Source organism: Centroberyx gerrardi, chromosome 12, assembly GCF_048128805.1.
Source record: "Centroberyx gerrardi isolate f3 chromosome 12, fCenGer3.hap1.cur.20231027, whole genome shotgun sequence".
In the NCBI taxonomy this organism is placed as follows: Eukaryota; Metazoa; Chordata; class Actinopteri; order Beryciformes; family Berycidae; genus Centroberyx; species Centroberyx gerrardi.
In genome coordinates, this window is record NC_136008.1 from 19,536,255 (window position 1) to 19,559,453 (window position 23,199).

Here is a 23,199-nt window from a genome sequence, read left to right on the forward strand (position 1 = left end):
AACAGACAGACAGATGGCGCGCATACACACCGAACATGAAAGAGACTGGCAAAGTAGCGAAGAATCCCTAGGTGGTCCCTCTGTAGTTGAAGGGCGAGGGTTTCTCATCACCGTCGCTCGGCAGCTCGGCTTCAACCGTGCGGCCACACGTGGACATCAAGGCGCTGACGGGCCCGGCCCGGCATCAAAGTCCTATCCATCAAACGTGTCACATGCTATGAAAGGGTACAGCTTGCAGTATGGCTCAGGTCTGATCTGTTTTCGCCTCATCTCCATGAATGATGATCATCTGCGCTTTCTTCCGCAGGCAGTGTCGATATGGTGTGACGTTCGATCAGACCCTGAAGGCCTCAGAAAGCGGTCAACCCGGTGCTAGAAACAGCAGACTGTAGTCAAGAAGGAGGCAGAGAGACAGACAGCAGCTCCATGGGAGTTTTTCAATCAAGTACATGTGTGAGTTTCCAGAGTGAAAGATAATCTACAGTGAATCTGCCTGGAATATACAGTGATTCTGACTAGTGCCGGCTACAAAAGAGTCGTGTTCGACCATTATGGGTTTTTGAAGGCCGACACTGATGTTTTTGGATTGAAGGCACAGAATTGACCAGTTTCATGCCACAAAATGACAAGTATTCAGTACCTCTCAGGGTGGAAAAGCATCATCACCATCATGGGACACTAAAACTCTCCATTGAAACTCAGACTGATGTAACTATTTTAGGGTTAGCAGCTCTTTAAGGCAGGGTGACCCACCACACCTATTCAATGGTAAAGGGAACTCGAAATGTATGTAGGTAGACTGATTTGTCATGTGGACGACACTGAGTGGCTGATGTGATATTTAATAAAAGGACGATATTGGTCTAACTTTAACTAAGAGGGTCATAGATGACAGAGGTAAACAGCTGTAAGCCTGTACAGCCTGTTATTCACTAAATCAGGATGCAGACATGTAAAGGAGCAGGTGATTGACTCATGTCTGTCTTTTCTGACACAAGAGGATAGTAAAATGTTGGTGTTCTCTGGTTAAGATAATTTATGACACAGCACAGCTTGTGTGTACAGTGCTGACAGTAATACTGTAAGAAAAGCAGATGACCTAGTGACCGAGACCAGACTAAGGCCTGTGAGACACAGAAGTGTATAACACATGCTCAATTTTTAATCCCATCAATATTCAGAGACAGTGAGCTGCAAAGTTCTTCAGAAGGTTCACACCGCCAGTGTGAGGAGAGGGAAAAAAAAAAATCTGTGAACTGCAAATCTGTGAAGCTTTTTCATCTAAACTTGGAACTGTTCAGTCACAGTGGCTGGGTAAATTCAAAACAAACAAGCAAAACCAGATGAAACAGAGCCAACAGGTGCCATTTTGTGTGTCTTTATTGTGGACATGACATTACATCTTTTTGAAATGATGTACAAAAGTGTAACAGAACTGAGAATGGCTCAGACGAGGTAGAGCTTTCACATCAGCTTGCTGGCTTGAAAACTACACAGTATAAAAACAACCGAACAAAACAACCCAGAAAAATCAAAATTAAACAAACACTCCTGTCTGCCTCTGTCCTCTGTTATCGTTTTGAAGTGATAATAAATACAGATATCAACCAAATACATTTTGAATAATAATGTCTTCTAAGGTAAATTAATCATGAAGTTCATAACAAATAAAAAAGCAAAACGGACACAAATAATACAACTTAAGAGGCATGATAAAAAACCCAACCAAAGAGAAAAGAACAACACCTGCCAGCCCCTCTGGGAGGGCAGCCATGACTAGCTACTGAATAAATCCTACGGTTTAGCAAAGAGAAAGACTAAAAACACACTCTTACATCTGTATGAAAAAATAAGCACTGCTGCACCTAGCATTATCAAACTTTCCATGAGGAAACGTAGCTAAAAAGCTGTGCCATACAGCCGTCACAGAACAAATCATATTCAATCATCATGAAAATCTATGGAATCATCATAATAAAAAGCCTCTAAACCAGAAATGACATTGAAGTGAATTAGCTGGCACCATTAAAAAGACATTCACACAGAAACCTTAGCTAGAATTGGACAAATGAGAACGGTTAAAGCAGTAACCTAGTCTAAGTGCACTAGTAATGCCATTTGGTTTCTAACGCTGTATATAAAGGGTTTGGTAAGAGTGGAATACAGATATACAGTTTATATTACACACACTCGCTCCTGCTCGATGTCTTCATAGTTTTTTCTAAGTCACACTTCGGAGTACAAATTCATAATTGAGGAGTTAATCTTAAAGGGAATTCTGTACAACATTGGTATTAGTACTACACTAACTCGGTAGGCTAGAGTATCCATTTCAAGTATTTTCACTACCCACACCTTCAATATACACATTTGTGTAATAGGTATAATTCAAGCACACAATATTGTATGCATAACCAAACAACCCCCTGGTTTAGCAACCGTTTCATCATGTGTTCATGTAAAAACTACTGAGGTCTCAAAATAGAGGGGAAGTACAGTACTCTGTATGCTCCTTTATCTTTAACTGGTTTCATAACTTTGAATTTTGAATCAATGCGTACAAAAATCATCTCTCTAAATCGACAGTTCTGCTCTTGCAGCAAAGGCAATAAGTTTGCACAGACTGCAGCCTTGCTTGTAGTCTCTTCTTCTTTTCCCTCCAACACGTCCAGGCATAGACGGGCATGGCTTTTTCAATCTAGGAGGCGGTTGAGGAGAGAAAACCAAGAACAGGACACACACAAAAAAAAAAAAAAATCTCTTTTCCTAGCAGACGAGAACAGTCCTCGCTTCATACCTGCTGGAGCCAAAAAATCCAAACAAGCTTCATTGCAAAGGAGGTAGGCTAGTATACAAAGCGTCTAGAGGGAGGCTGGATTATACATAGAGGTTACTCAAACTCTTATACAGTATGCAGAGGTTTTAGCAGAACGCACGCACACACACACACACACACACACACACACACACGCACACACACACAAACATACACTCACACACACACCTCTGTGAAGGCTGTGATGGCTCTGCAATTCAATAGGCTTCAAAACAACATCTCTATCTTCTGTTTATCTATCTTCTGTTTTATCCCTGAAATCTCTGGAAGCCTGACCTCTGGACCACTGGGTGCTCTCTCTCGCCTCCTCGCTCTATCCTCCCAGGATTCATCGCTACACATCAAAGGACTACACCACCTTTTTGGGAATTTGGCCCATTGGTCACCTTATTCAATACGGGATGAGAGGACTGGCACCAAAATCATCTGTGTGTCCGGTAGATAGCTCCTCACACTAACGCTCAAGCATAGGCATAGGTGATAAGCATTATCCAAAGTATGAAGATAAACCTTTTGGTAATCCAAAATTGGTGTTGTTTTTTATTCTATGGCCTATAGATTCATAACTTCTGAAAAAAAAATCTAATTTTCATCATTAGTGAAGTCCATTAGGCATCCATTCAGCAGTGCAAAAAACTTTAGCTCATCGGTCTTGCAGGAAGAGAGATCATGTGCCATTGAAAGTGCATTCTTTTTTGTCTATTTGACCAATCCCATAAACAAGCCAGGTTTAGACGTGTCATTAAAATGAACTAACCATCCAGCCTTAGAGCTGCAACAACTTCTCATTTTCTCATTTGCCACTTTTTCACTTTTAGGATACGTCTAGTTTCCTACGATTACTCAACATACTGTATGCTAAAGTGTTAGCATGCGCACCAGACAGAGCTACAGAGATGATTTTGGTGCCAATCTTCTCGTCATATATTGGGTGACCAATGGGCCAAACTCCCAGAAAGTCAGAGTAGTCCTTTAAGTCAGCAAAGAGAAAATAAGATGCCTCTTTGCTGGCTAAGACTAGCTAAATATACCGTATACTCCTTGTCAAGTTCACAAGTTCGAGCTAATCTGTGCAGCCAACAGCCAAACCGGCGCGTTCCTGCTGTTCCCGCCCTCTTGGAGTCGGTCTAATTCAAAGTCAGAGGTGTCGGCGGAGGAAACGCTCCCTCACATCAGGGAGTTATGGAGGAAAACTGCCTCCACTCATTCCCTTCCTCTTAAATGGACAATAATTGAATGACCATAAAAACGGCACGCTCATTTATATCGGCTATTAAAAACGCACACTCTTTTTAATGAGCACTAAAGCAGACACCCCCATTAGCTCTCTCTCTCTCTCTTCAACTTTAACTCTACCTCTCTCTGCCCCTCTCCCCCTAATGGTCAGCTAAACAGCCTCAGACTACAGAGAGTGGTCACTCCACTTCAGCTCCTAACATTACACTTTGGAGTGGAAAGAAGTGAGTTTCAAACACACACACACACACGCGCGCGCGCACGCACTCACACACACACACAACTTCATCCTCAGCTCATTGACTTAGAAGTGAGAGTCCAGAAGAAGTGAACTTGCGATGTGTCAGTTGAGTGTCGATGAATTGCAAAGCATCTTTTTTTCTTCTCTCTCATCCCGGTGCTGTGAGTTAGAGGATTGGTGTCCTGAGGAATGCACAAACTCTTATATAATAAAGCAAAAAAAAAAAAGAAGAAAAACACAGGATCAAAAGGGAAGGGTGGGGGGCAACTACAGGGGCCCTGCCATGCCACAGTCCTTGATTAAAACACTAGCAGTTGCACCGAGTTCAGGTTTTTTTCCACTTTTTTTAAAAAACGTAAATTTCCATTTAAAGCTGCACTAGGCAACTTCGTACGTTGGCGGCTCCAAATGGCAACGAGAGGTAACTGTTTGAATTTTGAGGACTTCAATACCAAGAAATCACCCAAGGTGATAAACTGCACAAAACACGCTCATGTTTACCAACCCAGCCGATCTGTGATGCTTTATACCGAAGCATAGCAAAGGGACAAGAGAGGCAAAAGATCTAACGTTGGTGAGTCCGGCTTTCTCTGCTGACTTGTTGCTGTTTAGGAGACAGTTTGTATTTCGCTCTTAAGTTTGGGCGGAGAAGATTTCCCGCCTGTGACTGAATTGACAACAGAATTTCATTTGGTCAAATAGGGCGAATCTACAGCATCTCAATAAGGGGGCATGAGACGCTCTTCTCTCTTGCAGCCCCACTTTGTCATTTAGGCTGATAAGACTGGTGGATTTCTACATAAAACTCTTGCCTAGTGCAGCTTTAACTATTTTTCTTTTAAACAAACATCCAAAAAATACCAGAACCCTCATTGTAGAAAAACGCTCTTAAAGTTTGCTGATCATTAAAGGGTGGTGGGTGAAGCGTTCACAGGCTTGTCGCCCAAAGACTTGACCATAAGTCTTGGGTGCCGCTATCAATCCTCTGATTTTTTAGGGATGGTGATGGTGTTTTTGGGCGGTGTGATCCCTGACTATACTGGTCCAAGATCCAGGTCTGTCAGAGGGTCTACTGGTGTTGTTGTTGTTGTTGTTGGGTTGGTGGGTGTGTGGCGGCCAGCACTCCTCGCTCCTCCTGGCCCAGTAACGGGATTCTGGTCTCTGGGTACTGGCCGTTGTCGAAAGGCATATGGTGGACGCTCTGGACGTGGGTCTTTAGGTTCCCTTTCTGAGAGGCTCGGTATGGGCAGAGCTGGCAGCAGAATGGCCTCTCCCCTGAGGAGCACACACACACACATAAAGTTGAAGGGTCAGAGGTGATGTCACACACAGGGTTTATCAGGTGCAGAGAGGACAGGACTCTCCTCTGGGAATTTTGAGTATACATGGGATTTAACAAGACACAGTGATGTAAACCACAACCGAGACTCGCTGCGGCGGAGACAAAAAAACGGGTGGAGAAACGAGCGAACACAGACAAACACAAACCGAGACACATGACGGCATTCAGCTAGGACTGGGGAAAACATTATGCAGGTCAAGAGCAGCATTCACATTTAATTTCTTACACCTAATTTCATTTAAAAAGTTAACTTTCCTTCTCTATCCTGACCCAGATGGAGTAACTCTCATTTCCTTCCCTTCTCTTTCCTGCCATCTGGAGAAGAGGGCCACACATCCCTGTCTGAACAGTCCTACTTTTCCCCCATCTATTTCTCTCAATCAGCCGGGCCACCCGATGCCACACACACACACATGCAGACACGCACACACGCGCGCACACACACACACTCCACATACACCCTATACACTCTACTCTCTCTTCTAATTAGACTGACCTACAATGGCACAGACACCTCGGAAAAAAATAAGCAACACACACCTGAACAAAACAAATGAGATTGCCATTTAATTGCACCTAATTATCATTTTGATAAATGGAAGAATATCAAAGCGGGAAAACAAATGACTCCCCCTACCCCCCCGCACCCTTCTCCCTAAAGAAGAAACAGGGAAATATGGCTGTTATCATACATCATCAGAAACACAACAGAGAGAGAGAGGGGGTTGTGAGAAAGAGAGAGAGAGAAATAAAAACAAAAAAAAAAAGGCGTAATTAATCACGCAAAAATCTAAAAAAGCAGCTGGAAAGACGGCGAGGGTGAGACGTGAGAGGAAAGCGAGAACCTCCACGACATCGTCCTGCGAGGAAACATCGCTGACGGGACCGGTGCACTACATTACACTAAAGGTTATCGTCACCGTAAAGCAGCGCCAACACTACATCTAATTGGACCCCTCCGCCGCGCCTGCTCCCATCATTCATAGCGTGCGGTAAATCTGAGTCCGCGTGTGTGTGTGTGGGTGCGTGGGTGTGTGTGATGTGTGTGATTAATTAAGATGGAGGTGCGCCGTGTAGACCCCGGCTCTCTCCGAATGTCAAAGCAGAACAGATTTACCCCTCCGTTCTCTCTATCTCTACCTCAATCCCTCTCTCCATCGCTTTTTTGTCTCTCTGAAAACTCCGAAACGACGTCGGAGGGAAGCAGTTCTGTGAGTTTGGTAAATGTTTGTGTTGAGAGAACAAAGACCCCTTTTACACCTGGTGTTAAAGTCAAGATCCTTGTTTTTTTTTGTTTATGTTCTTTTTATTTTGTCTCCATCTTCGGTGCTCAGCGCTCAGCGCTGTGGTGTCTCTGCTCTGCACTTCCCACAGATCACCTGTCAATCAAACAGTGTGTCCAGAACTGTGACGTCTTTTTCTTTGGATTTTCTGTTGGTGAAGTTTGAGTTTCTATAGGTGGCGCTCTTTTCTTTGTCTGTTCAGCCATGGTGGCTATCACTGCTCATGCTAACTACCCACTTCTTCTTCTATTTATTCCAAACAACCTGAAAACGTAAAGCGCATCACTTCCTGTGCGGCAGAGGATTTTTCCCAGGAAAGAGCTGACACTGTGTGTTTAGAACAGCAAATGTAAAAGCTTTGATGAACTGGCTCGGTTGAATCACTATTCTGTTACATCAATCAGTGAAAGAGAGTAGCAAAACGTATATTTATTCATTTGAAAATGTTGCGGATTATTACTTTAAGATGCAGCCTGGGTGATAGGATTGTATTCAGATAGAGCAAAAACACCTAAAATCACACCCAGGATGCACTGAGCTCGCCAATCACCCTAAAATACCTTTGGACATGGTCAGAGACTCATTTGGCCACATTAACAACAAAGTGTAAGCGCAATGTGCAGCAAGCAGGCAGCTCAGACAAAAATATACATGACAAAAATGGATGGTCAGGATAGTGGTGGATAGGAAACAAGCGACACAAGGTGTTTACTGTCAGTTTTAAAGGACGTACATATTACGTCCTTTAAAGTGATGTGTATAGCAAGCATTTTGGCAAGTAAAAGAGAAATCCGATTTCAATATTGTTGCTGTCAGGTGAAAACCTTGTGTCTGCAAAATGTAAAAAAACAAAAAAAAACAGACTTGTTTTTAGCTTGACCAACATGCCTCATAAGCCCAAGACCCGTAGAATTTTCTCAGTGCCTAGAAAACCATATAATCCTTCAGGTGAAATTGGAGTTGTGAGGTTTTCACATGACAACAGCGATATGTATACTGGATACGCCTTTTAATGTCAGGTGTCATCCAGCTAAACAATCCGCATATGAGAATGCCAGGTGTTAATGCCAGGTGTACAGTGGGGGGCCAGTGAATCTCCAGCAGCACCGATAAACTTTGTGGAAAAAATAAGCAAAGCGAAAACAACAATCATGGCGGGAGCGGGGAGTGACGGAGACACACGCATGCACAGGCGGGACACACACAACCAAACATGCAGAAGCGATGAGGAAGCTCAGTGATTAGCCACCGTGGCACATACTTGTTTGGGAGCTTCAGAAGCGGTGGTGTGAGCGTCAGTACCTCTGTGGAGTCCGTTAAAATCAAACCCAACTGTGGGGAAGAAGGAGGAAGGGGGGGGGGGGGGGGAGGAAGAGGAGGAAGGGGAGGAGGGGGAGGAGGAGGAGGAGGAGGAGGAGGGGATTCGGTTAAAAGCTCTACCAGATCTCTGCATTCACCACACAAGCATCTTTTTTTTTTTTTTTTTTTTACACCACCACCAGCACACAGTAGCATTTGCCACCAGCACCCTTGCTAATAGAGGGGAGCTGGCGGTGATGATGATGGTGGTGATGATGATGATGATGATGATGATGATGATGATGATGGAACCTGGTGGAGGCAAGCCAGTGATTTAATATGACGCATGTTAATAGAGGCCTCGGGGTGGCTGGCCTTTTCTGTGTGTGCACGTCCATGCTGACGACAACCGCCGGTGACAACATTAATTACAGCCTCGGCGAGTGTTTACAGAGCCTATGCATGGGCGTGTGTGTGTATGCGGTGTCTGTGTGTGTGTGTGTGTGTGTGTGTGTGTGTGTGTGTGTTTACAATAGGGCTGGGGGTGGGGGGAGCTGAGCACTGCATCACTTACCATTTGGCCTCTGTCACTTAGAATCACTGGCTGTGCCACATATCATTCACACTCTCTATAAAGAAGCTACTTATCTCACTGTCTACTGTGATCACTGCTGGCTGGGCTGATGGACATGACAGGACAGGAGAGGAGAGGAGGAGGAGAGGAGAGGAGAGGAGAGGAGAGGAGAGGAGAGGAGAGGAGAGGAGAGGAGAAAGGGGAAGAGGGCACAAGAAAAAAGGAGAGGAGGGGAAAGGAGACAAGAAAGGGGAGAGGAGGAGAGGAGAAAAACTGAGAGGAAAATAATAGAGCGAGGAGGAGGGGAGAGGACAGGAGAAAAGAAAGGAGGAGAGGAAAGGAAAAGGGGGGACAGGAAAAAGTGGAGGGCATGGGAGAGGAGACAGAATGGGAGGAAAAGAGAGTAGAGGAGGAAAAAAGAGGAGGAGAAGATAAAGGGGATGAGGAGAGGAGATAAAAGGACAGGAGAGGAGAAAAAGGAAGGATGAGAGAAGAGAAGAGAAGAGAAGAAAAGAGAAGAGAAGAGAAGAGAAGAGAGGAGGGGGAGGATGAGAAGAGAGAAGAGGGGAGGAAAGAAGGAGGGCAGGAGCCAAAAAGAGAGGAGAAAGATGAGAGGAGCGGAGAGAGGAGAGGAAAGGGAATGAGGAGGGGAGAGGAGACAGGAGGAGGAGAAAAGAAGAGAGGAAAAAGGAGAAGGGGAAAAAGAGAGGAGAAGGGAGGATGTCTAAATCAAGCTGTTTAGTGAATGGCATCAGGACGCATGCAAATGGATTCATAAGGCTGGCGTGGACAAATGCTGTTCTGCTTCATTAGAATGCGCAATTCCATCTCTCTAATTGACATGTGATTAATAATGTATACAATTTGTCACAGGTCAGTATCCTGAGCAAATCATGTTTCAGTTTAAAAAATAGAGACAGCTGCCCGGCCCAGGGCGGGGAAGGACTCACAGACTGGCTGTCACACTCAGCTGAACAAAAAGATCTGTTTTGATTTATTTTGGAAAACGCAGGAAAGTAGCAGACGTATGGAGAGTCAGACGATGAAATATTGTTGGGGAATGTGAATCCACCGTGCATATATTCCTATATCTCATGTGAGCGCTTGTGGGTGAATAAATAGGCGTGAGGGCGATAATGTGTGCGCACAGGTGGCCCGTGAGTAAATGAATGTTAAAGGGGTGAACAAAATAACGGAAACACCTGACAATATATGAATATTAAGTAGCTAATAAGGGTTCAGACTAGCTTCAGTCTTCCTTGAAAGGCTGTCATACTGCGTCTTGGACTGTGTGTAGTGGGATACTGAATTTTTCTTCGAGAAGGAACATTTCCTGTCAGTGAACTTTGATTTGTTCCTCTTTGCTGATGCAGTTTGTCCGGTTTCTCATATATTGTCATGATTTCTGAGATTTTTCCCCTTCCCACATTAAATCACTCTGCAGTTTTTTGTGACTGGTGCACTTGCAAATTGGTCACCAACTATTTGGCCTCTTTGAAACTTTGTAAGTTGTCTCATGTGACTTTGAAAACTGTGAAAACACTGATTGTCAGACTTCTTAAAGTTGAGACTGCTAATTAGCATTGGAATTAATGGGACTGGCCTGCATCTTTATAGCTTCTTTATAATTGTGATTTAGTTACTTCAAAGTCCTTTTTCATGTGGTGTTTCCATTATTTTGTCCATCCCCCGGGATATGTGTGTGTGTGTGTGTGTGTGTGAGTATAGGTCGGAGTGCGTTTGTGTGTGTTTGTATGTGAGTGTATTCTGGTGATTTACCTGTATGGGACCTCATATGAGTGCGCAGGTGGCTTGGTTGACTGAAACTCTTGCCGCACTCATGGCAGACATACTGTCCCTGTCGCATTAAAGACCTCAGCATCCCTGATCACACGCACACATACACACACACACACACACACACACACACACACACACAGAGGAAGAGGGAACACACAATTAAACAAAGTACAAAAGCAGCAAAATCTATAAAGCACCACTGGTTAATTCAGGTTCTAATCATTTGCGTGTGAGAGTAGAGGTGAAAAACAGGTCAAAACAGGTGAAGTTGAAAGTATCCATAATATAAACAACAGCAAACTATATCCAACTAAGTGTCCAAACTAGTTTTGACCACATTCAGTTTAAATCATCAGTTTATTTAAAGCTAAAGGTGGATGGTTCTGCCCCCTAAAAATGATGACTAGAGTGACTAGAGCATCAAACCATGCATTTCAGCTTCTCCTGATCCTTAGACCACTCTTTAACCAAAGCACCCTCTGAATATCACATGAAAAATGCAGGAATTTTGCTTTAAACCAGTGATTCTCAAAGTGGGGTCTGGGGACCACCAGGGGTCTTTGAAGGGATTTCCAGGGGATCCCCAGCAAAATGAGGTATAGCTTAATTTCACTATAACTTAATTCACTATGTATCCCAATTAGAGAATGTAGATTCATTACTATTCTAACCCTAGGTTTCACTCTCCCCAAAACTATTTTAGATCTCAATGACAGACCTTGGGAACAGAAAGGCATTTGGTCTTCACATCATATGTGAGAGTTTTGACTTCATATGTGAAAATTTCAAGGTGAAAAGTGTTTGTTTTTTTCCATATGTGAAATTTGTTCCACGTTTTTGCCTGCCATCACATATGACAACATTTACATGGGTTACATGGGATTTACATGCAGAGACAATTCACAGGTGAAAATGTCATTTTCACAAGGAAAATGGGAAATTTCACATGTTCACATATGAAAACCAACATGAATGCACATGTGCTTTGAATTCATATGCAGGTTTTCACATGTGACTTTTCTGTAAGGGGTGGAAGAGGTGGTTTGCGTATCAGCTTAATCCATCCAGAGTAAAACACATTCTCTTATGGCAATATTTGCCGTGACTGAAAGATGTAAAGGTCGACGATGGGAAGAAAGCGAGTTGGTGTACATAAGCCCGGTGCCTGGCTGGAGCGGTGGAGGTAGGTAGCGTCAGTAGTGGACTAGTGCAGGCATCATTAGTATGTCTAATGTGTCATTATGAGCGGCTAGCTCCGGGGGCTGGACTGCAGCTGTCACACAGCATCATCTCAGAGGCTGACAGCCAGACACACACAGCACACACACACACCGCATAAATTACAGGCAATTAAAACGCCCCGGCTGTGATGTGCCCGCTCCGCTGCCCGTGTGTCACATGTCAGGTGTGTGTGTGCATCTGCGTATGTGTGTGTGTGTGTTTCAGAGTGTGTATATGTGTGTTTGGTCCAGGGGAGAAAATAAAAAAAGGCTCACACTGGCTACGTTTACATGCACGCAATAATGCAACAATACTTCTATAACATGCACTAGGCAATTTCGCACATTGGCGGCCCCAAATGGCAAAGAGAGGTAAATGTTTGAATTTTGCAGACTTCAATACCCAGAAATCTGGTAAGGTGTCATCAGTAAACTAAATGTCTTCTTAGTGTCTGGTGGGGTCGGAGGTGCTGAAGAGGTTCAGCCATGATTGGTGAGTCCAGCTTTCTCTTTCAACATTACTCTTTCACTGTTTATAGACACTATTGTATTTCACTCCTAAGTTTTGTTACGTTCTTCTCTGTTGTAGCATCAGTTTATGATTTAGGCTGAAAAGACAGGTGTATTTTTACATACAATTCTTGCCTAGCGGAGCCTTAAGACAAAAGTGTGATTAAGTCATTTATATGATTCTAGAAATCTCAGCTTTTCCAGTTTGCATGTGACGTGGTTATTGCGAGTATTCACACAGAAATGACAAAAAAAAAAACATGAACTACATCGCAAACTACACATGCACACCTTGATCACACCTGAAGTACACATATGTTACTGTGATAATGCTACTCTGACTAAAAGCATAATCACACTAACATAGTACATCTGCAGGTTTAACAAAGATGCATACTGTACTACTAAGACAGTTCTGTATTAATCTAAGACTGTATATGCTGCACAAAGAAACCTGTCATTACATAGTGAAAAAATACCTTTAATAACTATATTTAAGAATTTTAACACTACTGTAGGCCTTAAATGTAGACATTTTTTCAGACTATTTAAGGACCTGTGGATATCCTAAAGTATGGCGTTTACATGGGTCCTGCCTTACTCGCATTATTGCCTTCATCGCACTACAATCACATTTTTGTGCATGTAAACGTGGTCGGTGTAGCAAGAGGCAGGGGGACAGCAGCAGGAGGACGAGGCATTTGAAGACGGCTGGATCCGTCTGACGACGTCACGACCACACACACACACACACACACACACACACACACATGCATACACTCCTGTGACCTCTCTTGCTGGCAGATAACAGGCCTGGGGGGAGTGTGTGTGTGGGGGGGAGGGGGGAGGAGGGGGTTTGCTTACTGCACAAACCCCCACCACCAAACACGTCAACTCCCCAAGCACTAAGCCTGGCATATACCTGGGCAGTGCCCACTGGTTGTGTGTGTGTGTGTGTGTGTGTGTGTGTGTGTGTGTGTATGTGTGTGTGTGTGTGTGTGTGTGTGTGTGTGGAGGCGGGGGGTTGAGGACAGCAGGACAGGGAGGACAGGGAGGTGGAGGAGGTGACAGAGAGTGTCTCTGGCAGCTCTACTGCTGGCCTCTGGATACTCTACTTCTACTCTGGGCCGCCAGCCCTTCTCACTGATGCACTAATGAAAGACAAGACAGAGCTGGACGGAAAACACAAGCAGACACACATGCACCCGCTCAAACACACACACACATTACAGAGAGAGGGAGAGGGAGACTCGGTTGCTCAAAAAAGGTCACTTTATAGCATGTGACTCAAAGGGCTAAGGCGGAGCGTGACGATATGCGCCTGGACGGGTGACAGCGATGTCATGCGTCTGCTCTGGGGCTGTTGTCTTTGACCCCTGGCTCCATACAGCCCCACTTGACCTTAGAGACGCAACTGAAAAATGGGCAAATAATACGGATGTTTGGTAATGACCATTTCCAAAGCAGCTGGTGGGGTAATTATTGTGTCTCATCTCTCTCTCCCCCTCTGTTTTTCCTCCCTCCATTCGCATCTGTGTGAGTCTCTCATCAGGCAGAGCCATGACCTAAACAGTTTGTGACAGCTTTCTGGGAGAGTGGAGTTGGAGACTAGGCATGCCTTGCAGACCTGAGAGTAGCAAAGGTTCTCTCACGTCTTTCACAGTAAAAAAAAAAACACACACACACACTCCTTTTGCATCTAAAAACCTAAGCACATATGGACACACACACACACTGCCCCAGATACAGCCTTTTATCATACCTCATGAACATGCAAGCACACGTGTGTGCTTCTTTAATGCATCTCTTCTTCATTATTTAAAACCTTGTCAGAATGAAGCGGTATGTGTGTCTGTCAATCATTTTCTGCCATATGGTGTGTGTGTGTGTGAGAGACAGATAGAGTCTATGTGTGTATTAGGATGAATATGAATATCAGATTTATTATACATTTACTACATATTTATATGAGTGTGAGTGTCTCCCTTGTCTCTTCTCCTGGTTTAGCCTGTCAAGTCCAGTCCATTCCACTTACAGTAACTCAAACACTGAAAAATATTTATCTGTAACTCCTGATATTTGGCCTTTCTTCCAAACACATGAAGGCATGTTGTATGTGACTTGAGCACAGGATATCACAAGAGAGGCTTTTCCTATATGTTAGAAAAACTCAAGATTATCTTTTGCAAAGGCAAAGCACACACTATGTTGTGTATATTTCAATTTTTGGCATTTCTCTATTTTGTATTTTGTTCTTGCTTTTATATCTTTTAAAGTTAAAGAAAACTGCTCCCTACCAGTGGGATCCAACAGGGCATTGGCTGCACCCCAGCGGTGGTAGAGTGCAGCCAGTTCGTGGGGACTGTAGTTTTTGAGGAAGCTAAGGATGTCAAGGGGCATCTCTGGCGTCTCCGCTATCGCCTCCTGCTTCACATCTCCACGAACTCCTGAGGACAAGGAAGAGGAGGGGGAGGAATTCTGAAGAGCGCCTCCGTGTGTCTGGGAGACGCCGTAGCTGTGTCCTGCTGTAGAGCTGTGGGTGATGGTGCTGGGCCTGGTGGCGTTAGCCCGGCCCTGGCTGTGGGAGTTGGGATGTGGCTGATGAGGGGAGCTCCTGGCTCGGCTGTACTCCGCAAGGCCATGTTTGCTGGACAGCATGAAGCCCAGGCCCTCCTGAGGCATCAAGTAGCGGTCCGCCATCCTGGTCCCAGCTGCAGAGCTGGGGCTGGGGGCCGAGGAACGCTGGGGGGCTCCAGTGCTCTTCTCCAACGAGCTGGTGGACGATGACGAGCTTCCCCGAGGGTAAATGTCCACCTTGGGTCTGGAGCGAGACGGATGACCCTGGTCCTCCATGTGTCTGATGCTGCTGCTGGTGCTGCCGCCTGGCCGGACAGGGAGCCTCCCAGCCTGGGTGCCTGAGGTGGATGAGGAGCCTCGAGAGGAAGTGGAGGAGGAAGAGGATGTTGATGACGTGGTAGGTTGACCAGTTGGCCTGTTCTTCTTTAGAGTCTCGCTGGAGGTGGTTGGGGGCCGGGTGCGTGGAGTTCGGACCACCGGAGGCAGCGGTGGACACTCCTTCCCTTCCAGGACCGGCGGGGGACCAGTGCGCCTCCTGGAAGATGATGAGCTGTCCTTGGAGGCCTTCAAACTGTTTTTCAAGGCCCATTTAGGAGCCAGAGTCGAGCTACTGCTGTTGATGCGGTGAGCCACAGTCTGGTGCATCCACAGCACCTCGGGGTAGCGGGTGGAGTGGGAGCAGAAGGAGCACTTGTGGTTAGGGAGGCCCTTCCTGTCCAGAGTCAAGGAGGCCAAGCCCCTGTGGCCCTCGGCCCTCACACACAGATCCAGAGGGGTCATGCTGGGATCGGGTGGGGAGGACCTGGAGGACTGAGCTGAGAGGTAAGGATGGGGGGGCGCAGACTTGTTCAGCCCATGGAGAAGGGCCTTCTTCAGCTTGGGATAGCCGCTGGGGGTGCCTCTGTCGGAGCTGGAGCTGGGGCTAGGGCTGGGAATGGGGCTGGGTCTTTCTGCCGGGTGTTGGGCACGAACATGGGTCAGATAGGCCTGCGACTCTGCGGTAACAAAGTCACACAGGCTGCAGATGTAAGGCTTCTCATCTGTGGAGAGAAAGAAATAAAAACTAAAGGTCAATAATTGCATAGGAAAACATCTAGATGATACTTTTTCCTACTACCAGATGAGGTACTATACAAGGCATCTGAATATGACCAGCCTATGACCAGCGTTCAGTCAGACCTAATAAGTTCAGAACAAAGTAAATGCCTTCTTTATATTGTTCCACTCAGATGTAGTTTTCATGAACAGCCACAAGGCTGCAGTATTGGCCAGTATTCCTATTTCCATTCCCTCCTTTCAGGTTACATGTGGGCATGAATAAAACTACCTAATTACCTCTATTACTATTACCTAAATTATATTATCAACACATTAATAAACAATGAATATTCACATCACAGCATCAATGAATATTGTTCCCAGGATCTAATATTTGTTAAATTATGCATACTGCATATTGTTGGTCTCTAAACTGCAGCTCTACAAGTTCTCCACAAGGTGGCGTATGTGTCCCATCTCTCCTAACAGGTAGAATCACACTGTTGTCATTGGAAAGACTTGCATCTCCAAACAAGAGTTAGCTATTTTTTAAAGAGTTGGTTATTTTTTAATGTAATTAAATAGGTATTAAAGGGGTTTTATAAGCCCAGGGGTCATAACATTTTCCCAACCCATAGGGAATCGTGTCATTTTTCTCTCTGATTTTCATGTTTTTGCATGAAAACTGTCAAAGTTGGTGTTAAGAGGTTTTCAGCATATTAAAGCCAGCCAAAATGTAGACATCGAACTCTCAGTGAACTGTTGAGGCCCGGCCATGGGAGCATTATATCCTCCACACACACACACACACACACACACACACACACACACACACACACACACACACACACACACACACATACATACACGGATAGCCCTCAGATGTCTCCTATCAAATGGAGCAGATGACACGACAGTATTCTCCACTACCCCTTCTCTCTTCCACTACTCCACCAGTAACCTGCCATCTGCTTTTCATTTGGCTTCCTGTTGGCAACACTGCAGTGGCCAACACATAGCTACCGCCCTGCCAAGGTTATGCCCCGGGGCTGGGCAGTTTGGTATGAGGAGGATGAGGAGGGGATGGGGGGGGGGGCTTTCTGTTTGAATACAACACTCTCACTTTCTCACACCCTCTATCTTTCTTCCCCTCCTGCTTTTCACCCTCATTCACAGCTCCGTCTTTTTCATTACAAAAAAAGCCCATAACTCTTACAGAGTCCCATAGAGTTCCTGTACCTCCCTGTGCTGCTGCTATGAGGAAACCATGCAGGAAATTACATCCATGTGGGATAAACAAACACAGAGAGAGATGTCCGCCCTACACCTTGTCTACCTCTAGGGTTAGACCGATCTATTGGTCTGTCCATTTATCGAGCCGATACTGGCCTTTTATTAAAAACGAGATATCATCCAGTCAGCGTGGTCCACCTGTGATATGATAGAGGTTCCTCCCTGACCACAGTGAATAGGTTTTTATTATTTGTATATCAGATGTCTGACCAGAGAAATCATTCAAGTGTGGTGTGGGAGGATTTTACTCAACAGTCTGTAAAACCTGCAGTGAAACCTGCCTCACCCTGCCTTAAGGAGCTGCTGACCCACCTAAAGAATTTCATTTCATTAGTATGGAGAGTCAGTGGAGAGTTTTAGTGTCCCATGGTTTCAGAGACATCAACATCCTAACAAGAATAAAAGTCTGGGGGAAACGCTGAAAAATATCGGTATCAGCCTTCAAAAACCCATATCGGTCTAATCCCGAGTCAATCTCTCAGTCTTACAGTTGCCCTTGGGTTTTTTCTTTTACACACGTATTTGCATAAACAATCACATACCCCCCACCACACACACACACACACACACACACACACACACACACACACACACACACAGAAACATCGCCCTGCAGGAGTGAATGAGCAGGGCAATTAAGACGCTGACAGTCTCTGTCACTGAAGTGACACTTGTCTCTTGCAGGGTGGAGTAAACAGACTTAGGCTTACATACGTATCCAGGAAACAAACACAGCAACCATCTACACCATCCATGACTCCCTGTCACTGAAACCTACAGAAATAACATCCTTGTATAAGGTAGAGCTGACAGCACAGATGACTGTTGCCATCCAAGGATTTTAAACAGAGTGAAAACTGAACTGAAAAATGCTTAGTGCAACTCTTTGATGAGATAATAACTGTTTTTATTACCATGGAGGGATTTTTTAATAATTATTAATACGTGAAATATTGCAGAAGCCAACAGAAGTCCTGTCAGGTTCCTCCCTGACCACAGCTAATGAGTACATTTTTATTACTAGTATGTTAATAATCTACCATCTCTGCACAATGACAATCATGCTGCTCGCCACAAACCTTGAACACGCACCCGATTTTGGCATGTGAATTATAAGAATTATAAGAATACTATAAGACATCTAGTAATGTGAGTCGACGCCCCCTCACCCCTAATCCTACTTTTCTAAATGCTCGATCAGAAACACTGTGGATGTAGCAAATTTCATCAAGTCTATAATTATCATTATAACCGATTTGCCTAAAAGCCTATCATGTTGATATCTGCATGTTGTGTGCACTTATCCTCATTTGCATTCACAGAAAGTAGCGAAGGGGGGTGAAAGGGACATCAGGGTATTCAGGACTAGTGTGTCCTCTGAGTGTCTCTTTCCCCATCGCCTGCGTCTCTCTCCATCGAGAGGTGACTCTATAAATAACCAATCCCTCAGACAGCGGGCAGCCTGGCTGGCTGGATGGTAAGAAGAGTGGATGAGTGACAGTGAGAGTGGTACAGGAGGTAACATTACAGATTAGGGAACAGTCAGAGGAGACAGGGAAGAAAGGTAAACAGATAAAATACTGCTGGTGGATGGATGGATGGACGGATGGATGGATGGTTGGATGGATGGGTTTTACCGTGTGGCTTGGTTTCTAAGTGTTTGTGAGTTCAGATGTTTTAGCATGGCTCTCACACTTCTAAGGCAGGAGGCTCAGGTCCCCCGAGGCACATCCCTTCAGAGAAAGGTAAGCACTCACAACTAACCTGGATCTCCTTGAAAGCATTGTTTTTTTATTCATATCTAGCTAAAACAGCAGCATAAACCTACTGCCAAATGCCATTCCCAAGATCAGACGCCATTTCACCCCAATCTCCCATGACTTTGGCGAGAGGGAATACTTCACAGTACATTTACCACTATGAAGGAAGCTAACCAAAGCCTTAACTGCTGGAAAACAGGGCTCTCTTTGTTGCTGTACTGTGTGGCATCAAGTGTGCAAAAAAAAGGGAAACAGCTACTGTGGGAGGTATATCTTCCCTGGCTTTGTCATGTACAGTTTTATACTACAGTTTTTCCCTTTTGTTTAATATCTAGTTATCCAATAAACAACACCTCTGATGTCGAGAGTGAAAGGAAGACAGGTCAGAAGACAGATTTTCATGGCAAAGACATAAAAAGTAGAGCAAAAACCATATTCACACACAGATAAGAGGGGGGGTTTCCTGAGACAGGAAGAGCTGAAATAGCACACAGCTCGATCAGGCCAGAAGAAATGCTGCTGCTATTTTTGAATGTCTAAACCAACAGGGAGGAATGGAAGCAATCACTACGATTCTTAGCACACTATCACAACCTGTCAAGTTTGTGTTTTCAACGAGCTAGGAAGTTAACAGAAGCAAGTTGGAGAGCTTTCAATTGTCGCATACCCAGGAATCCTTCCTTTATCATAAATCAGCCGTGATTATAGGGTTTTTTTTGCCCTTGCATGGGTAGGATTTCTTTTTTTTCTGCAGTGTTTATTGGTTGTGGAGGTGAAAAAATGATAGGCATTCCAAAAATCCCCTCTCTTCTACTGAGATGCTGTTGGAAGGCATGAGCTTTCATTTAACAGTTTACTTCATTGCTCTATGATACCAAATAATTGCACTGCTCTAAACAGTTTTTCCAGGGGCAATTAAAGTTTATTGACCATATTTAATGTTGTTTGTGTGAAATACTCTATAAAATAGGCGAACTGAGATGTAATTTTGATGTTTAGCCACACGGTGGCTCCAGTCCCCACTCCATACAGAGACAGTCGATGATGAGCTGCACCCACATAACACACATTTCACCAACAGATGTTTGCTACTGAGTGACTGTCAGTGTCTGAGGCCTTGAGTGGGAGGCATGAAAAGGCTAAAGCCATTTCTGGCCATTAAAAAACCCTGCAGGCTGTGTTTGAATAGGCGGGTTTAAATTTATTGCATTCCTATTATTTGTATGCATATTTAGTTTCCTATTATTTATGCTGGAAGATCACAGTATCTTAAAAGGAAAGTAAAATACTGGGTTAGATCTTAACAGTGTTCACAAACAACTAATGAATAAGGTAAAAAACAATACTCAGAGCTATGCCCTCCAACTTCTGTTATTTAGCTATCATACTCAAAACTATTCACATCATACCATAATAACATTACATAATTTGTACAGTTCCTGAATCACCAAAATGTACAACCAACTAAAATTAGGAGTGCAAAGGTTAGGGCCTTAGTGCACCTATAATATTTCAGTGACTATGGACTGATCACAGGGGATCACATGGATCTTAGAGCCAAGTGCTATGAAATGAAATATACTAAAAGCTAAGGAGACAGACTGAAGGGTTTTTTTGTACATTGAAATATAATTTCATGTCTGAATGTTAGTTTTTCCCCACAAACTAAGAACAAGAGCTGGGGTGTTGACTAACCTGCCAGCTGTCCTGCGTTGGCGGTGCCCATCTCTGAGGCCTGGTTTCCAAGGGTGGAGGCTGGCGGGGAGTCTCCGTACCCCGGGGTGCTGGGCCGACTCGGGGAGCCTGACTCTGGATCGCTGGTGGAGCCCCAGCGGTCGTCTCTCGCAGACCTCTCCTTGTCTCCCGCAGATGCCTTCCCTCCATCTCTCCTGTGGACCCGTTGGTGGACGATCATCTGGTGTCGGCTGCGGAACACCTTCCCGCACTCAAAGCACTCGTTGGACTTGGAGGAAGCTTGCGTCTGGGATGGTCGTCGTCGGTCCTGGCGAGAGGAGGGCCGATACTCTGAGTCACTGAGGCTCTCCGGCGTCCGGTCCCCTGAGGAGCCGTGGCTTCCAAACCCGGAGCTGCTGCGTCGGCCCGAGCTGCGTTTCTCCTGGCCTTGCAGGACGTAACGGCTGCTCTCCTTCTCGAAAACCACGGCAGCTCCAGCCAAGGCCTCCTCCCCCATACTTCCTCCCCCTGAAGAAGTCTTATAACTGGGTTCAACTGGCTCCACAACCCTGCCTTTGGTGGCTAATTGCCAGGCCTGGTAGCTGCAAACTGGATCCAGCTCTGGGATTCTTTGACCCAGCTTCTTCTTCTCACCCGCCTCCTCTACCTCCAAGGCCTTCTCCTCAGCAGGCCGGAGGTTGAAGTAGTCCAGGAAACGTCTCTTAGCAGCCGGTGAGTCTTCGTCATCACTGGGCCTGCGTTGGCTCTGGGGCTTCCTACCATAGCTGACACTGTGGACTTTTTCATGGGCCCTCAGGCTCTCTCTGCTGTGGAACAGGTTCCCACACTTGGAGCAGATCTGATAGATAGAAGTAACAGAACCGGTGACAATATCAGGGTCCTGGGCTACGTCGTTGATGGTAGCTGGGGGCTCAGAGGAATCCACTTTTGGCCTGGACCTGGACTTGGTGTTGTGCGTCTTCATATGGGATTTGAGGAACCAAGCTTCCCTGAACCGTCGGCCGCAAATACGGCAGCAGTGTTCCAGGATCCCTGCATGTTTCTTCATGTGCGACTTCAAAAACCAGGCTTGGGTGAAGACCTGGCCGCAGGTCTCACAGGGGAAGGTCCCATCGCTCTGCGGCTGGATGACATCAGTTTCCGGCCCGGGCTCTTCCTTCACAGTGGTCTCCTCTTCTGTGTCTGCGGTGATGTGGACCTTTTCAATGTGGCTGAGGAGCTGGTCCTCCCGCAGGGCCTCGTACCCACACAGTCGGCAACAATATGGCCGCCGGTCAGTTATGGACTTCTCTCTCTTCATGCTCCTCGCAGGCACTTTCCTCCGACTCTCCTCTGTACTATCCCCATTGATCATCCGGTTACAGGCTGAGCTGCTCTTAGTTGGACTTGTCCCTCCGTCGAGACCCTCAGAAACGCTCACCTCAGCGGATGCCACCTCCTCTTCCTCCTCTGCCCCCTCTGCCCCACCCTCTTCATCTTCATTGGTGTGGTGGCTAGAGAGCGTGCCCAGTTTGTGGCTGCGGATGTGAACTTTGAGGTTGCCCTTCTGAGAGGCCCTGTGGTCGCAGTAGGGACATTTGTATGGACGTGCGCCCGTGTGACGTCTCATATGTTGGGACAGAGAGCTGAGGAAGGGGAAGCTGCGTCCACAAACACTGCAGTCGTAAGCCCCGGGGGTTTTGTCATCCTCACCCTCGACCTCCATCTCTGGGCTGGCCTTGTCTCCGACCAGCTTCTCCTTCTGGCCTCCGGACTGGGTCTCCATCACCTCCACGCTGTCTCTGGGGTTCATGGTGCAAACTAGTCTACCCCGCCTGCCTGGCCTCACAAGCTCACTAAAACTAGAAACTACTGCTATCTGCAGTTGCACATCTATGGATGTCTGGCGTGTCTCTGTCAGTCGCTTCCAATGCTATCTGCCTTTGATCATCTAGTGTGTCCTGCTAACAGAGCATCCAGTGCAACAGCTCATCTAGCACTCTCTGGTTACTGGATGCAATGCCATCTATCCATCTTCATCTAGCACTGTCAATGAATCAGTGACTCAGACTTTATCTGTATGTGCAGTGGCACCATAAAAAGCAGCTTATGCAGCGCTATCATTTATTTGGGCAGGCGCAGTAAAACTTAAAACTATCTTTCAAGCAGAATAGGTCGCAGCAAGTCATTTATAACTGACAGTGACCGAAGCCATATCTGTGGCGGCGTAAAGTGAAAGTTTTCATTCAGTTTCAGTTCATCACTTTGTCAGTTCCCAGGCATTTTGGGGAGGTTTCTGTATCAGGGCAAGCTAATCCACCACTCTTCTTCTCTTCATTTCACTGGCTTCTCTTCTTTGGCTTTAGTTTTCAGCACATCAGCAGCTTCCAGGATGCATAACAGTGAGCTCTGTATAGAACAGCCTGCACATATATCATCCACCTGAGAAAGCAAAAGAGAAAGAGAGAGAGAGAGATTGAAAGAGATAGAAGGCGGGGAGGAGGGAGAGAAAAAGA

At 45.5% G+C, this 23,199-nt stretch overlaps 1 protein-coding gene across 4 annotated transcripts; it reads right to left on the reverse strand.

Moving 5' to 3' along the window:
- Window positions 1-1,368: 1,368 nt before the first annotated feature.
- Window positions 1,369-22,808, reverse strand: LOC139914191 (zinc finger protein 516-like). Of its 4 annotated transcripts, XM_071902439.2 has the most exons (5): window positions 20,705-22,808; window positions 14,639-15,958; window positions 10,591-10,695; window positions 8,200-8,270; window positions 5,420-5,588 (listed from the first exon to the last, which is right to left on the reverse strand). In XM_071902439.2, the coding sequence occupies exons 1-5, from the start codon at window positions 22,494-22,496 to the stop codon at window positions 5,529-5,531; spliced, it is 3,348 nt and encodes a 1,115-aa protein (XP_071758540.1). In that variant the 5' UTR covers window positions 22,497-22,808; the 3' UTR covers window positions 5,420-5,528. The 4 variants fall into 4 exon arrangements, with proteins under 4 accessions (XP_071758539.1, XP_071758541.1, XP_071758540.1 ...); XM_071902438.2 differs by lacking the exon at window positions 8,200-8,270 and having other exon boundaries at window positions 1,369-5,588; XM_071902442.2 differs by lacking the exon at window positions 10,591-10,695.
- Between the last annotated feature and the right edge of the window lie 391 nt (window positions 22,809-23,199).